At 36.6% G+C, this 17,510-nt stretch overlaps 2 protein-coding genes across 2 annotated transcripts in view; one reads left to right on the forward strand and one right to left on the reverse strand.

The window, feature by feature from the left end:
• LOC124162790 (mRNA turnover protein 4 homolog) lies at positions 1 to 6,270 on the reverse strand. Its single transcript, XM_046539431.1, has 6 exons — positions 5,978 to 6,270; positions 5,738 to 5,900; positions 3,896 to 4,045; positions 3,224 to 3,375; positions 2,226 to 2,302; positions 1 to 248 (listed from the first exon to the last, which is right to left on the reverse strand). Exons 1-6 carry the CDS (start codon positions 6,003 to 6,005, stop codon positions 51 to 53), a joined length of 768 nt encoding a protein of 255 aa, XP_046395387.1. The 5' UTR covers positions 6,006 to 6,270; the 3' UTR covers positions 1 to 50.
• A 356-nt stretch (positions 6,271 to 6,626) lies between these two features.
• The window catches only part of LOC124162779 (RNA 3'-terminal phosphate cyclase), a 34,293-nt gene continuing 23,409 nt past the window's right edge, over positions 6,627 to 17,510 (forward strand). Inside the window, exons 1-5 of the mRNA XM_046539418.1 lie at positions 6,627 to 6,803; positions 6,876 to 6,993; positions 7,068 to 7,194; positions 8,306 to 8,429; positions 13,524 to 13,582. Of these exons, the coding sequence (XP_046395374.1) occupies positions 6,753 to 6,803; positions 6,876 to 6,993; positions 7,068 to 7,194; positions 8,306 to 8,429; positions 13,524 to 13,582 (479 nt within the window). The 5' untranslated portion in view covers positions 6,627 to 6,752. The remainder of the gene's footprint in view (positions 6,804 to 6,875; positions 6,994 to 7,067; positions 7,195 to 8,305; positions 8,430 to 13,523; positions 13,583 to 17,510) is intronic.

Below are 17,510 nucleotides of genomic sequence, written 5' to 3' on the forward strand. Positions count from 1 at the left end.
TTAAAAATATCTCATTTTATTTATATCACAAATTTCACACATATAAGCACTCATTCATCACATTCAACATCATCATCGGCACTATTTGACGATTCATCTTCCATTTCAACCTCCTCAGGCTCGTTTGCTCTACCTATACTCGCAGGCTTTGATTCCTTCCCAGGGTTGAGAATTTCAAATTTTCCATCCTTCGTCCAAACACTACCCAAGTGAATCCTGAACTCTGACATAAACATTTCCAGAATATTCTGCAAACAAAGAGAACCATCGATAAGAAAATAACATTTTGAGAAAATAATATCAGAAACTATGTTTAAATCCACACTTTTATTTAGTACGACACACTAGTATTGATACCACGGCATCATCATCAGGTACCTGATGGGTGTACCTAATGATGAGATAGTTGCGCCCAGTGGCATAGCCAAGGAGCCCCCGAAATATAAAAACACTATCATTTTCCTCCATAAAAGAAAAAAAAATATTTAAAATCATGAATAGGGTAGTTTCCTTCATCAAAGAAAACGAAAGGCATTGATTGCGATTCGTTACCCACCATTAGTGTATTCATGATGTACAATTTTTTTGGTTTTAGAAATCCCAGTTTAGACGAATGTTAACCCTTAGTTACACGATAAGGGATTTTGCCGCACCTTTTGAAAATTTGAAATAGCACCTTAACTGCGTACGGATCACTTTTGGCACACTTTGGTATTCTATTTCTGCACTTTTTCCTAGACCAAGGTCATTATTGCCTGCATTTCCTTAAGAAAAATTATTCTAAGTATACATCAAGAAATTTGCAAATTAATCTGCTTTATTTTTGTTTATAAATGAAAGATAAAAATATTTAAAGTCATTTTAATTATTAGAAGTTATGCATATGCGTTAAAATACCCTAAAATTTTGAGGTATATTTAGGAAAACCAAATATTTTAAAGACTTCGTAATAACGAGAGTCTTATGTATTGTAATGATGGACTAAGACTGAGATTTTTGCAATGGTCTTTTATTCATCACAATATCAGGTAGCAATAAGAAAACTTAGGCAATTGATTCAAAACAGAAGGCATGGAATGCTCAGAAAAGGGTTTGTGTTACTTCTTGACAACTCATGACTCTATTCAACGAGTGTCATTCAATACCTCATTCAGCAATTTGGTTGGGAACAGTTTGGTCACCCACCATATAGCCCTGATATCGCAACTTTTGATTAAGATTTATTCTTTAATTTAAAGTGTGATTGTGTAGGAGGGGGATATGACTGAGATGATTATACAAAGAAGAGTGTTTAGCAACGTTTGTCTTCCATGGCTGCATATTTATACGAAGAAAGCATAGAAAAGTAGGTTTCCTATCATGACAAATTTCTAAACAAATGTGGCAACTATGTAGAGAAATAGTGCAAGATCTGATCTTTCTTTTAAAATTAAATCTTGCCTTGAAAAAATGTTTCCATTAGGTATGGTCTGATCAGATACATCGGATCCAAATATCCGTGGATATTGCCCTTCACCTGATACATCGACTGGATGGGGGACATGTTGGTCACCTGGCTCCCTCATTTGTAACCTCGTTTCTTGAAAGACGGAGGGTGCATATTCCTTCCCCTCCAATTCTCCCTTACGTGCTTCTGCTGCCCTACCCCTCGCTGAGCGATCGCCTTTCTCGATTAAAGTTTGCTGCGGTTGATGTCTGTTTCGCTCTTAAGTGTGGCAATTTAATTTAATGAAAAACTATACTTAAAAAGGTGTCTTCCAAAGTGTGGAAACATTTTTATTTGGATAGCGATAACTCAATGTATACCATGTGCATGCATAATGACATCGCAAGGAAGTGCTAAATCCATCTCACCACAACTGAAGCTTCTACGACTGGAACACAAGTGACAAAATTCAGGAAATGAGAGTGACAAAATTTGGGGGAAACGTGAGCGAGGAAAATGTGTATGAGTTAAAATTGCATTCCTTTAATTGTACGTACCCTGTCGAAACGAATAATTACTTCATTTAATAGCAGGCATTTAAAAAAGTATTTGGATCCGAAAATATCTGAAGAACCGACACCTGAAATCAAGGATTCGATCTGCAACTGTCCATCCCTAGTTTCTAAGTGTTTTTTGTGCCAAACACAATTTATTTTTCAGGCAAGCCAAGTATTTAACGTGTAGATATTTTCCTTGGATATCAGAGATCAATAAAAGCAATATAATTTATCATACAAACCAGTATTCGACTACGCTCTGGTGTTAGAATGTCCCCCTTCTCACATACTGTGAAGTCACTGAGAAGCGTGATGACACCTAAAAAAAAAGAGACAAAAAATGTATACTCCAAAAGTGATAATTCATATTCCCTATGAAAGCGGTACATCAAAATCCACTTATTACCTGATGCTGGGGGAATGCTGGTAAAATGGTTATTATTAGACATGAATCAACGAGGTAATAACCCAGAAATCAAGGGAGCAATTCACAATCCCATTCTCTATCCCACCATAACACGTAACCATGATTGCTTCATAGAAAGATATCCAATTCCTCAAAGAGAACCAAAGATATGATGCAAAACAAAACGTAGCATAGTTCAGAAAAACTTCCTAGAATACTCGTATGAGATCAAGGCTTACAAACTATTTAGGAATCCCTAATTACAGTATTTCTCCGATTATAGTCCCCCCCTAATTTTGAGGCCTCAGTTTTGGGAAAAAATTAAAAAATATGCTTGAATATAGCCCCGTCTTTACTTTTTCCAGGGGCATCTTTGGAGAAAAAGGGGGGACTATATTCAGATACACACCTTATTGATCAGGATAAATACCAAGTGAATAGGTATTAATATTAATTCCTACAGCAGATTTTTGCGCACTTTGAGTAGAAAGCCTAATTTAAAATGAAAATGAACAATTTACTCTGACGTTGAACATTATTGAAGTTGAAGATATTAAAAACTGAAGTCATATAGTAGAGATTTCGATGTTTACCAAATAATAGGTGAATTATACATAATTCGGCCAATGTGAATAACTTCTATGGCAACTAAAGGGATTGCTAGTATAAGCGGGCAGACATTTTTCCGGCTACAATAGGTTCACACAGACATAGGGAAATCATTATTGTCACTCTTCACCTCCATGACACTATACTCTTCAAAATAATAATACGAACTGTCCTTGACAAAATATGGGCTATGCCATTAGTAAGTAATACCAAAGTAAGAAATACCTCTTTTCAAAGTGATAGGTAAGCCCAGTTTTCTCATCATATCTTCTTGTGAAGCAACAATTTTTGGACATGGACCTTCCTTCAGTATTACAGTTTCTGTTGCAACATCACCAGCCCTGGTCTTGCTAATTTCATGATAATCTTTGAACCACCTGCAAATAATAAAATTTAAAGTTTAAGTTTCACCGCCTAACTTCAAAGAATAACATCTTTTATTAAAAATTATATTCTGTCATTACATTTCTTCATGCATTTCTACAAATCCATATTCATCACTAAAAATAACTGAGAAATGCAAACACTGACAACCATTTCTAAAAGAAGTCAATTTTTTCCACAGGTCTGTATTTTTTCTATAAAGTGAATTCCGCAATATAATGAAGTTGCTTTGTCAATCAGATAGGTTTTAAAATACTTACACACACATGTAATGGACCAGAAAACCATAGTGCATAGGGCTAAAATATGTGACAATCTACTGACTCATATAAATTAATAATACTTCAAATTTATATGAGCTTTACTGAAATTTAGTGCACAAAATCTGCTCTTTTTTTTTTAGGTTCAATGCATACATTGAATTCATATATACGTGAATTCATTGTAAAGTGAAATTGTTTAAGTAAATCCATTGTTTTAATTATGAAAATATCTACCAAAATAAAAACTTACTCTATAACCTCTTTCTTTGGGGTATCAGTGAAGAGTAGACCACACTGTCCTTTGAGCTGTTTGGCCAATAAATGTAGATTTTTCTGAGTTTCTGAACTTGGATCCTTTCCCAAACCATAGACCATCACTTTGTTCTTCCCGAAGTAAAACCTGAATCATCACAGAAATAAAAATGAAAAATAAATGAATATATATAATTTGATAATATAATACCTAAAAAGAGTTACATTAAGGGGTTTGGAAGAGAACTTATACGACCAAAGTACTTCCCTAGCAAAGTCAGAAATGATGACGGAAAACATTGGATAGCAGTGAGATTATATAGGTAGTTGGGCAGAGTTTTGAATTAAAGAAGCCTTTCTTCTTTCACTATGATCAAGCAACCTCATTACGCTATCACCACATGGTAAAACATTAATGAATTCTCTACTATAAAACTAAGCAAGCTAAATATTTACATTGTAGAATATGGTAATCAAACAGGACTAATGATCCTAAAGCACCATCCAGGCCAATATAGCGCATGATACAAAAAAACAAATGCATACAATCCACAGTAACTAGGCTGAAAATACACTATAGTAGATAGATCAGAACCCTGATAGATTTATTATAGAAACCTCTAATAATAATGATTAAAAGCAGGCAAATAATTTAAAAAGTTTTCGCCAAGTGTTAGCAAGTGAAAGTTCCTTTCTTGTTCCATTATTCATTGAATAGCCTTTTTTTTTAGAACTATCATATTTCTCAAGGTTGGAGATATGTCTGCCATTGCAGGTGTTATGCTTAAAAGACTTAATTCGGGCCCTTTCTTATTTTCGGGTGGTATATACCACTGATTTGAACGTCAAGGGGTATCATATCACCAACCAATCAATACTCCTGGCGGTTAGATTCCATGATTGGCCCCTGGGTCCTGGCCCCCTGAATGATTCTCTCAGTCATACAATCAAGAAGTTGGTTTAAAATTCTAGAGTAGGAATCCTTTTCTGCCTAAAATGGTGTGTACTAATTTTTCGGAGTAACTATTGCTTACGGAAATGGTTCCGGAATTCTTTCAAAATATTAGTTTCAGGCATGAGTATGTTGCATGCCCATGAATCATGGATTTGAGAGCTGCTCTTTGGTGGATATGATGTAGGGAGGACTTGTGGACGATGATGTGGAGTAGCACTGATTCCTAAGAATAGATAAGTGGAACTTTGGAATTTTGACTTTTATTCATTGAATTCCCTTCCAGCAGAAAATGATTCAGAAGGAACTAAGGGAAAACACAAAGCACCTCAGATGGTTTGCAAAAATGATGTAGGATTGCTTTTCTCGGGAAACTGCCCTTTAAAATGGAACGAACACTTACAGAAGCAAAAAAATAAGGTCAGCATTCTACAACAACAGAACTCTCAGAAGCATACCCGTATAGCCCAAGGACAAAGAATTTCAAGCAGAGCAGAGAGGATCTTCTGGATTGTGTTGACCGTGATGGACGGGTGACATTTACAATAGGGTAAACACAGTTTTTCAAGAAAATTGCTGTGCACCAATGTGCCATCACCATGGGAAAGAAAAGTAATTGTTCGCCAAATATCTACCAGAAATGGGCCACAACAGTGACTTCACCCCTACCCACGAACACTTTGAAAAGAAAGGACGCAGATACGACGCCCAGGAGCCATTACTTATTTTATAAATGCAAAAAGAGGTAAAGGCATTGAAAACATTGCCAAGAAGACATTAATTGAATGGCGATTAATTCGAGGCAAATTTATAAATAAATGAATTATACAGTAGGGCAAATATAACTTCAATGTTAAAATCTATTTTCTAGGTAAGGGTAATGCTTACCTACTGGGACGCCATTCTTGTCTCAAATCCTTCAATTTGTCATTCCTCATTCCTTGAACAGTAAAAGTGAAAATGCAGGAATATTTCTCAGCGTTCTTTCTGATTTCTTCGGCTAGCTCTTTCCTTTTAATAAAACCTTTCTTCGTCGTCTTCGTCAGTGAAACTGGAAATATTTCATCAGTAGTATATAAACACAAGGAAAATAATACATCATTAAGAACAGAATTACCTTCAGCATACCTTTTTGGTCACGCTTTGATTTCGGCATGATGGATAGATGATAAAAACGGTCGTAACAATTCACACGTTTGTGAAAGAATGTCTCAATGAGCTTACTGTCCAAGAATAATCCAGGATGCTCATCAACCCATCACTTCACCAAGGAACAAAGAAAAGATTATCATCCTTCGTAAAATTAATTAACACAAAGTACAACAAATAAATTCTTCGAACAATACAAAGCGATTGGCACCAAACGAACACGAATATTATTTTACGGAGCACATGGGGAACACGGATTATGTTTATTCCGTTTATTCAACGCTTTTCGGTGTTCTAATGTTTCTGCTACGCCACGCCGCTACCCCGCTACCATCAGGTATTACGAGTAGCGCCCTGAATTGCGAATACGGTGTAATAGTTACCGATGGCCACATGCACCATCCTAGGAGATAGAGTAAAATTGCTGTGTAGTCTATGATTTTTAATCTATATCTATTTGTTACATCCAATGGAGACTCCCCAAAATACAAAATTTGCTATTATTATCTTGGGGTGACACCACACGATACGTTACCCACGTCCCCACGTTACGATCGCCATCATCGAAGGCTGGCTACCGGCAATTCGGCCCAAATATCCACTATATACTTTGCCACTTCCGCCACTTCGCATCCGGCATGCCGGCATTTAGACAGGCTTTCGCTGGTGTGGGATGCGTGCAGCATGAAGTGAATTGTTTGGCTTCTCTTTGTGTCTTGTGCCGATAATTTGTATATCAAATATACACCGTGCAATGGCAGATCATCCTGATCGAGTTGATATTGATGGAGGGGTTTTAGAAGGAGTAAGGACGTTCAGTTGATATGTCTCCCACGTTATTTTGCGGTTTGTATATTCTTCATTATTTACTCTCCAGGGTGGTCAAATACTTCGCATATCTGTTTCGTTAAGCGCTATCAAAGGTATTCCAATACGGGTTTTCAATATAAGAGCTGGACGTAGCACTCCAGGGCTGCGCCCTCAGCACATTGCAGGTTTGTAATTACTCTTGCCCACGTGTGCCGGTTGTGCAGTGAATTGTTCAGCTGATTATTGCATTATATCATAGGCTTACAGCTTGTTCGAGATATATGCGGTGGCACGCTGATCGGAGGCGAAATTGGCTCAACGGAGATAACTTTCAACCCTGGAAAAATACAAGGTGGCCATTACAAAGCTGATCCTAAAACGGCTGGGTAAATACTTTATATATATCCATGGCTATGAAATTTTCCAAAATTCCGGTGAAAACATTGTGACCACAACGTTTTCAAATCGCTCTAGGGTCATGCTCAATTTACCTAACCGTTTTAGATTTTAGCACAATCGAAAATGGTGAGATAAATTGGGAATGTTGATTTTAAATTGAATTACCTGCTAGTAAAAGATTATATTTCGCGCAATACAGTGGACAAAGATGGTTTTAAAGTATTTAGATGTCATAAATGTAGTAATCAAACCCTCGGGAACATTTGAGTTGGCTCACTAATTTTCAATTGCGTTTTTAGTGCAATTATTGGTAATTATGTACTTTCCTAACAATTTGTTGGATGTATGTACACCTAATGATTGTACCAAATCTTCATAAATTCGTTATTATTGATTTTATTCAATCAACAGGCTAATTATAGTGATGATGGGTGACCTAAACTTGCTGTGGCCTCAATTTAGAGGTCAAAAACTTATATATATCTGACAAGACTTGTGTCTGATCCGGCTTCATTTGGGAAAGATGTTCAAATCTTATGGTGTTGCTCATGTTAAAAATATATGATTGAGATATTTGGATACAATGGGAAAAATTTTGTGTAGCTGCCTACGATCTGAGGCCTACATGAGTTTATTTTTTTGCATGGCCTGGTTTAGTGGCCATGAGGTGGCCAACATGAACCCTTTTACAGCCAGCTGCATGAATTATCTCATGAAGATGTAAAAAGGGATACTTTTGTAATGCTTTCTTTGTATCACTTATAGAGTGTGTTGTAAATCAAGGAATCTGAGTTATTGTAATGGAGATAACTCCATATTTATCAATTACAACTGTGTATGGATATTAATTATGACACACAAATCAGCCTCCTTGGCATAACAATCAGGACAAAAACCACGAACAAATTAGGTACCAATAGCCTAGTTACCTGAGATACCTAGCAACATAAGTGAAAATTGATATACAACAGAGAGAATATTTGATTGACGATGAAAGTGCCCTTCTTAATCGTACCCCCTTAATTAAAACATTAATTTTAAAAATGTCTATGAATACAATTTATGGGCTGTAATAACTTCACTCTCTTCCTTCCTCAGGAGTATTGCACTACTCATGCAAGTTGCTGTTCCAGTTGCCTTGTACGCCAATGGCCCCGTGACTTTAAACCTCAGGGGTGCGACAAATGCTGATTTAGCACCACCCATTGACTACATGCAAATGGTAAGATCTAATTTTTTAAATATTGTGGTTGCATTACTTGGAATGTTGCTCATATCCAAAAAGTAATCCATTTTTGGTAAAAATTCAACATTCACCGGTTCTAAATTCTAGAACATAAATTTCAAATCCCTGTCAGTCAATACTTGACAAAAATCGTGAAACTTTTTAATTTTTACCTGGAAAACTCATGTACAACAAGGTTCTGCTTTATTTTAAGACTTTAGAAAAGTTAATTCTTGCATTCTGTGGACTTTTACCCATCTTTACTGTAGTTCTTGAGTAATTAAACCTGAAAGTAGACCTGTCATTTTACAATCACAATAAGTTAGGTCTCTTTCATAAAGAAGTCAGATGAAAAAATTGAGTGTGATGATGAAAAGTTTTTTTAAATGAAAATGAGTAAGATGAGGATGATGATAACATTCATATGGTTCTCGTTATATATTCGTTTTCGCTTTTCTTAGTAGGGTAGAAATGAGAGTTTAAGGTCAAACAAATGATTATTATAACTTTCAACGCTAATTTAAACTTACCATATAGTTGGGGAGTACCCCCCACCCCCCTCAATCAATTTATGGAGGCAATGGTCGTTCGGAGAACTCTTATCCTTCACTGTATCACCTTTTACGCATTAAAGTTTTATTAACAATAATTTAATACAAATATCTATCACCTCCATGCGTTTTACAAGGAAAAATAGCTTCGATAGGTACTTGAAGGAGATGCTTTATCCATGAAGTCTCTATGATCGTGAGCGAATCGACATCATGTCTCACTTTCTCCTAGGTCTTGTTAGTCGTGGAAGGAAATGTATTTGTATAATCATCAAGTCTTCCATAGACGTATGAGTAACTTTCACAACACCCTTCCCGCATAGATCTATCGACCTTATTTTCCCAATTCCCTTTCACTTTCAGTCGACCTTGTTAGTTGTGGAAAGAATTTAATGTGCGGTTAATTTCTGCCATGCCCTTCCCATATTTAATCCTATCATGAATGCATGAGACTCTATACATGCACTGCTAGTGATGATGAAATAGTGAAAGGGTTGCTATCTCATTTACCTTGGTTCAATTCCATGTATTAAGATGTGCATAGGTGTTTTCTCCACACAGTTCTCTACACAGACTACTTCTCTACTACATAGACTCCGCATCAAGTCATTGTGCATTGTGTTTATATCTCTTTCATTGAGAGTTTTTCTGTTAGTTTTCATTCATCATCAGTGAGAGACAGATACATATTATCTTCAAGCATTATAATATTGAGTAAAACCATACTTTGTTACTTTTCCTCTTAATTTCTGTTCCTCGTTGAACTAAGTTTTAAATTTATTCTTTATATTTCAGTTACCTTTTTCATTTCTCAACATTACACTATCAACATTTTCTAAAACTATTATTCATGCCGCGTGGATTTGACCACTTAATGATTGATGGGATCCCTAGGATCAATTATGCAGAATAATGGGGATATATTAATATATAATTTTTATGACACTTCCATAAAAATTATATACAGTGGAACCTCGTTAAAGCGAGTGCGGGATATAGCGACACCCCCGCTATTACGAGAGATAGCCGATGCACCGTCAATTGACCCTATAATAAGCGTGTTAAAAAATTCGTTTTTACGAGACCCTTTCGGTGTTGACTCTCGCCATAGCGAGGGTTTCACCGTCGGAAGAATTTCATCAAGACTCCTTAACCTCTGTAATTGCTAGCGATCTGTTAGAAATGAAGTTAATGAAGTGCTCAGTCTCAAATTTATGTGGTAAACTGTCTTTCGATAAATATAATGATTGACGAAACAATGCTTTGCATGATTTTTATTCAGTGCGGCGCTTATAAATTGTTTGAATAGTTAGTCGTTATTTGAGTAAGGGAATTTAGTGATGCAAAAAAACATCGCCTTTCGCCTGGATTTATGCTTACGTTTATCGGATAGATGTTTATCTGTCGCCGCACCACTCCTGTTCCTGTATATCTGTTTGCAACAGATATATTGGCTATTATTTGCTCCACCTCCGGTAAAGCGACAATTCGCTATAGCGAGTGTTTATTAGTGCACCGTGGGGTGTCGTTATAACGAGGTTGCACTGTATTACTTTCACACACTTTCATCACAACATCCCATATCTCAATGACTGCCAAGCCCTGAAGCTGTTTTGTCAGACCTTCAAGCGGGTGAGGCGGGCCAAATGTCATCCTAGAGGTCAGCAGTGCTGTTTCCGAATAAATACGATGAGCAGGAAGAGAAGAGAGGTGATTATTTGAGAAGAATCTGTCTCAGAATGAAGGTCATGGTATCCATAACTTATAGCCAAGGTGGGGAGACTGAGGTTGCAGCTGTCGACGTTGATTCAAACCGTCTATTTTGGGGCAGTTTCAAGAAACATGGGAAGCTCATCGCTGGAGGAAAAAGCTACGTTTCCAAGACCCCCTACAGCGAGATGAAACTTCCTTCAACGAGGGATTCATTTCTCACGTCGAACTTCCATCCACCTTGGAAGGTACGACTGAGGGTGCAACCACTCTCTACGCATTCAGCAGAGTGTGAGTTCCTGACCGATCTCATGTGACGCACTTTCATATCTCTTGACAAAGAATGAAACTGTCACCCTCCTGAAAAATGTTCCTTTCTTGCCTTTGCCTGCCTCAATCCTTTGTTCATCAAAATCAAGTGGAAATGTTAATATATTAATGCAAAAATGGTGTCACCTTCGAAAGAATATGATGAGAATATGAAAATATCTTAGAGTAGTGTATTTTTAACATGTTCAGCTCAAAATTAAAAATTTTAGCTTTGCTGAGATCTAATTTTTTCATCAATTCGGCTTAAAAGTGTTATGATCAAAGTAAGTCATTATGCTGAAAATTCTATTATTTAAGAATTTTTTGCCATCATCTATTGATGGCACTCTGGTCTGGCAGGGGTAGAAAGCTGAGGCACTAACAGTAATTTTACATTATTAACTTGTAACAATTTTTTGAAGTTTGTTTTTTAAACCATTCCTGATATTATATTTCCAAGAGTGAATTATAAGTTGAAAGGCGATGAATTTAGGAAATGTTTTGTTTTAAGTTTCAAATTTTTATATTTTTCTTATTTATCAATTACCCTTTTTTGTTATAATATTTTATGCATACAATGATTCATTTTTCTGATCTCTGCTGATATAAAGCAGCATTAATTTCTTGTTACCTTTTATCCATGAATATTTAGTGTCTCTTAGTAGTGTTTATGAATAAATTATTTTTCGTTCGACTGGGAGGGAAATCCCAGTATGTTTGTCAAATTAGGGTTGGCCTGAATGAATGGTTTCTGACTTGTGATGCCACTGATTGTGCTATTTACATGCGGAGATGCATTTGTGAACAGAAAGGAAATGGCTAGTTGTGAACATGTGTCCCATTTGTACCAACTCCACACTCCGAAGAGTGGACCCAATCCACAAGTCTCTCGCTACATACTTGGGAACTTGGCTGCTTATACAAGTCACCAAAAACAGTTCTCTTTCTTGTGAAAAAAAGGTTGGTGCGGTATCTACTCTACTACTAAGACTCCGACCCAAGGAAAAAATCAGTGACTCCTTTGGAGTAGGGAGGGAGTGAGCCAGCCTATTGTTTGCTGGGGAAGAGCAAGGCTATCTAACCCAAAGTCCCATTCTTTGCAGTAAGGGGCCTTTCCTCTCCATGTAGGTATACATGACAGATGAAGGGTACAAAAATAGCCAAAGGATATTGAAACACACCCTTTCCAAAAAGGAACAGTGATGATGGCAATGCTTGGAGATGCAGTTTCTCAATGATATTGTGTATGTCCAAAAAGCCAATGCATAATTCGGTATGGATGTAGCTCGAAAAATTAAACCAAACATTTTACACATTATTCAGTCTATATTTACTTTTGCAGAAAGGCAGAAATGTTGAATACGTAGGGATCTGTAGTTGGTTTCTTCTGTGGATGGTGTTTCATATCCTGTGACCATGTTCTATTTCTCCTTTTCTGATCTTATATTCACAAACATTGACTGTTAAGCAACAAATCTCTCCTTGCACATTGCCTTATAGTGTAGTAAGGTGTCTTATTGTTGCATAGTAATCTGTTAACGGAATTGATATGAGTACTGGCACTGCTAGATTGGCATTGCTAGCACATATATCTGTACATAAACAATTCTCTTTTGAGGAATATGTATATTTTACCTTTTTTTGAAATTCATTAGGTTTTCAGTGTCCTGTAGACAGACAATAACTTTGTAGTTTCCACCACTGGGTAGGCATGTGAATTACCTCTCAATGGCAGTGCGTTTGACTGTTACCATTCTTGGATAAGCATGCTTGAATATGTTCTATTGGTGTGTCGCAAGAGTTGGTACCCTCAACCTATTCTTTGGAAAGTGTCAAATTTATTGTACAAAATGTTCAGTTATTGGGATATAATTCAAATTCTATAATGCCTAGGAATCCTTAGGTGACAATGGTAGCCCTCATGGCTAATGCCAGGCTTCACTGATTTGCAAAATGCCCTCCCATACCTTGGTAAAAATATATTTTTGATATTTAAACTGCTTATTAATGTTGATGTGATGCTTTGTTCAAGGATTAGCTTGTTGAGGAGCAAGTCTTCATTGTATTTTGACTCTCATCATTCAGTGTAGCTTAGGATTGGATTAATAGTTGTTTACATAACAGTAGTGTCATCATCACTGGTCAACAATCCTAAGATTGGTTTGACGTAACTCTCCATTCAATTCTCTTATCAGCTAATCTTTTCACACCTACATGTTTCTTCTCTTTCACGTCCTTCTTTATCTGTTCCATATATTTTGTCTGAGGTCTTCCTTTTCCGTTCTTGCCATCTACTTGTCCCTCGATGATTGTCTTCATAAGAGCATCATGCCTCGAGATGTGTCCTATGAAGTCATTCCGTCATGCAGTAGTGTGTCAGTCGAATTTGTGTGGTATAATTACTTGTTCGAAATTTGTAGAAATGCTTTCAGATTGTTTTCATGCAATCTGCAGTTTCCATAGAATAGTACTAAAATTATGGTTTGATTTTGTTTTGATGTGATTATCATTCTCTTTTTAGGTTTTCCAGCCATTATTAGCTCGGTTCGGTGGAAAAATAGACATAAATGTGAAAATGAGGTGAGATCAAAGTGTAGAAACCATGAATTTATACTAGTTCCATTAAATTGGTATTTAGTTAGTGGCTAAGATTAGACAGTAAATAATAGCTGTAGTCAAATTTTCGGTGAACTAGTGAGTGTCTCCGTTTATCTTTTTCATAGCTCTCCTGGCTTGCATATATGTACAGTAAACTCTTGATATTACGAAGTCAGTGGGACCGGAAAATTGGCACTTCTTAAAATCGAGTTTCGTTATTTCAAACCTTTTTCATAAGTCACGAAAAAATGTTCGCTTTTGTTTCTACCGCCCTTTTTTGTCTTTAACGGTCCTATTTAACCCTTCACTGCATGATTTTTTCAAAATTGATGAAATAAATCATAGGTACGTACATTAAGCTTATGTTCATGGAAAAAATAATGAAAAAATTTTTTTCCAAAATTTTGAGTACTAAAGTTGCAAAATAGTAGCCGTTCCATATATGGCACACCATGCAGTGGTCACCCAATTTTATTAGTGCTTTCAAAAACCTATGTAAAGCACAGATTACCTCTTTAAAAGACTAAATGATGGCATATATGCCCGGTGATGGCTTTCATGGGCCCCTGGATTACTGATGCATGTGAGCCACTAATTCCTATCCTAAATCCCACCCCTTACTCACTTTAGACGAGATATAGGCACTTTCAGGTTATTTCATACGTACCTTATATAAGTTTTTATACTTGATTTCAGCCAATTTTATCATTTAATCGATTTGTGATCCAGGCCACCAGGCGAATATCCCCACCTGTCTCTAATTGCCGCCGGCCCTGATCACTCAGTAATTGTTAGTAAAGGAGAGAAATTATACAAATAGTGTACGACTTGACTTGCAAAGGAAGTCATTCAAGTGTCACCACCAGATCTCGTTCAAATTTGGGTAGGTGATAGGAAATGGTTACCCATGAGATGCAGTTTTTGTTCCGCTACCAACGCTCAATACTTTTCGAGATATTAGTAACGGGAAGTATGTACCAGAAAACTCCTGCATATTATGCACCCCGCAATCCAAATAATGGGCCCTTCTACACCCTCGCTATGATGAAGAGCACTGATGGCGTATTGTTGTGCTGCGGATTGCATAACTTCAGCATTTTTTTCCATCTTTGGATGGAGGATTACTGCCTTTTCCCTCTTGCTTTTCTGAGCAAGCAATGTCAGGAATGGTGACCTAGGGAGGACCCCGGCAAAAAGTTATTTTCTTGCCCCTTTGCACAGAGTAATCCTCAGCTCAGTTCTGAAGTCTGCTAGAGATGTGTATTTTGCGATGTGCTTATGAATGAACATTCATCCATATAATAGCCGTGAGTTGATCACAATGACATCAAGAAGGTGGTAGAATAGGCGAAAGTACCACTTTTTTATTACATTTTAATCTCCCTATTATGCTGTCTAGGAGATCTACTCCTCCCATGTGATGGTTATATATCATAATCATTTTTGGGCAGTATGTTTTCTTTTTCTCGTGTCTTTTTGTTTTTTTTGTTTGTTTTCTTTTGTTTTGACTTGATTGAGTGACATCTGGCCAATGAATTTGAGGGCAGAGTGAAATCTATTGCACAGCTGACACATCTACACCCTCTTCTGTCGTGGTACATTTTTCTAAAGTTCCACGTCCCTTTTTTCTCAAATCTATTTCCAAAGAGAGCTTCCGACATTGTACTCTGTTTCTTCGTAATGTCCCCAGTGATTCAATTCCTCATTTGTTTACGTAAACTACCAAGGGCAATGATATGTGCTAGTAGTCAAAGAACACCTTATGGTATTTATGTTGTGGAATATAACTCCAGAGGCACACTACTACATTCGCACTCGCACCCAAATAAAGCTCTTCAGCACGCCGATTGGTTTCGTCCCTTTTTTTACAGTATATTACGGTATTTGGAAAGACCGCTTCTTTTAGTCAAAGGACTTGATGATGTTGATGGCATATTTATCAGCACCTCTTCATGCCTCACATCCGGTTCATCTGTCACATCTGGTTCAGATTCAGAGCAAAACGTTTTCTCATCATTAGAGAAATATAAACCATCCTCGCTATCTTTAGGGATTGCTAAATCATCAACAATAGCTGCTGTATCAATTTGTAATTGATTCTGTAAAAAATACTTGCATCAGCAATATTATCAAATAACCTTGAAGGCATTGGATACAACCTTGGGGGAGGACGTCATCTAAAAACCTATGGAGAGATGGGATCAACTAAAAGTTACATAGCATTTACAATGCACCTGTTTAAGTTTTTTGCTCGCCAAGCGTAATAAATACCGTAAAATTGAACACAAAAAGGTGAAAGGAGTGTTTCATGTTGGCCAATCTTCTATTTTAATTCAATGTAACTGAACCACTGCATCTACAATGTTACGATGAATTATGCCACAAAATTTACTTCTTTTTATCCATCTCGCAGATGAAATAGCTATCTGGTGACGTCACAGGGGTCATCGATGTAATGGGAATGTCGTTCAAAGATATTTGAACTGATTTAATTTTTAGAGGCAGCGTTACACATTGGAGGGGTAGGATAGGAAAAATTAGTACTGTTATCCATAATGGAGTTGGAAGAGTAACATAATATAGGTATAGCCCACTGGTACCATGAAAAAAACCAACTTTGGCAGGTCCATGTAAGCCTCGCCCATCCGAAAAATTTTCAAAATTAAATGGCAACAAATATGTGCACTCACTGTTATAATAATTGCCCATGCATGAAAAAATTACTTTTGAATAATTCAAATCAACATTATTTCAGTATTCACTGAGGAACCTCACTTATATGCTTCGGCTACTTGTACCCACAGGAAGTACTCTTCAATGGGAAAATAAAGCAAAAACTATGCAGAACATATATTTCACAGCTATGCAACGAAGTGCACTAAATCACGGTGCTGGTATCAGACCGTCACTATCGAACAAAAAGGTAGCATACCTACATATCATTAGGCCAGTGACGAAGAAATCACTCGAAAACTAAAAAGGACCACCACTGCATGGTGTGCCATATCAGGCACAGATACTTATAAGAACTTTTACGCATCAAACAAATACTTTGGTGCTATTAAAACTACCAGAAATATAGTATACACATATCTTATCAATAATTAAATTATTTTGGCTGCCTGTGTTTGCTAGAACTACAATTTATAAGAAAGTAAAAATGTTAAAAAATTGCAAAAAAAAATTTTGACGCATTCACATAGATATGAGTACATGAAACAATGGTGCTGCAAAGTAGCGGTAGCCATTGGACTTCATGATTTTCAGCAGACTACAGGCAATAGGGCTTGAAAATTTCAAGCCAGTATCTAGAATAATTCCCGCAGTGCAAGCCATTAAATAAGCTGTGCCATATATGGCACACCATGCAGTGTAGGGTTAAATGTTTTTGGTGGTTATTCTCGGTATTATTCATAGAAAAGGCTTTTTGTTATCCATTTATGCTTTGAAAGATCGTTAAATAATTATACCACCATAAAATTCCCATTTCTTGTTCATACTTCAACATCAACGATCGCTTAAGAAATTTCCGACCAGTTTACAAAACGAAATCAAATAATGAATTGCAAAGTTTATTACAAGAATTTAATGTTATAAATTTGTGGTTAGGAGCGAATAATAGCTATTAAGTACGCGTTAGATAGTTGTTTCTAGCACCCACGGAATTTTAGCGGCAGCCGGCCTAACCGCCATTTATATCGCCCTCTATCGCTCAGTGACGAGAAAAAAAAGAAAAACAAGGGTCTTAGCCCGTTTCCAAAATAACCTTCGTAAGTTAATATTTCGAGTAACTCCGTGTTTTCAGCTGAATGTGCTATCTTTTCAATTAGTTATTTTCATTGAGATTCAGTTACGAGCATAAATTACTTAGGATGTCTTCTGGCGAATATTTGAAGTAAATTTTGTTTGA

The sequence above is a fragment of the Ischnura elegans genome, chromosome 1, assembly GCF_921293095.1.
Source record: "Ischnura elegans chromosome 1, ioIscEleg1.1, whole genome shotgun sequence".
Taxonomy (NCBI): Eukaryota; Metazoa; Arthropoda; class Insecta; order Odonata; family Coenagrionidae; genus Ischnura; species Ischnura elegans.

Excerpts from the sequence above, each read along its gene's own strand:
- LOC124162790 (XM_046539431.1), bottom strand. The coding sequence starts at position 6,005 with ATGCCGAAATCAAAGCGTGACCAAAAAG. Across the intron at positions 5,901-5,977 it reads ATCAAAGCGTGACCAAAAAG|TTTCACTGACGAAGACGACG; the intron begins GTATGCTGAAGG and ends AAATATTTCCAG. Across the intron at positions 4,046-5,737 it reads CAAGAATGGCGTCCCAGTAG|GTTTTACTTCGGGAAGAACA; the intron begins GTAAGCATTACC and ends GTGATGATTCAG.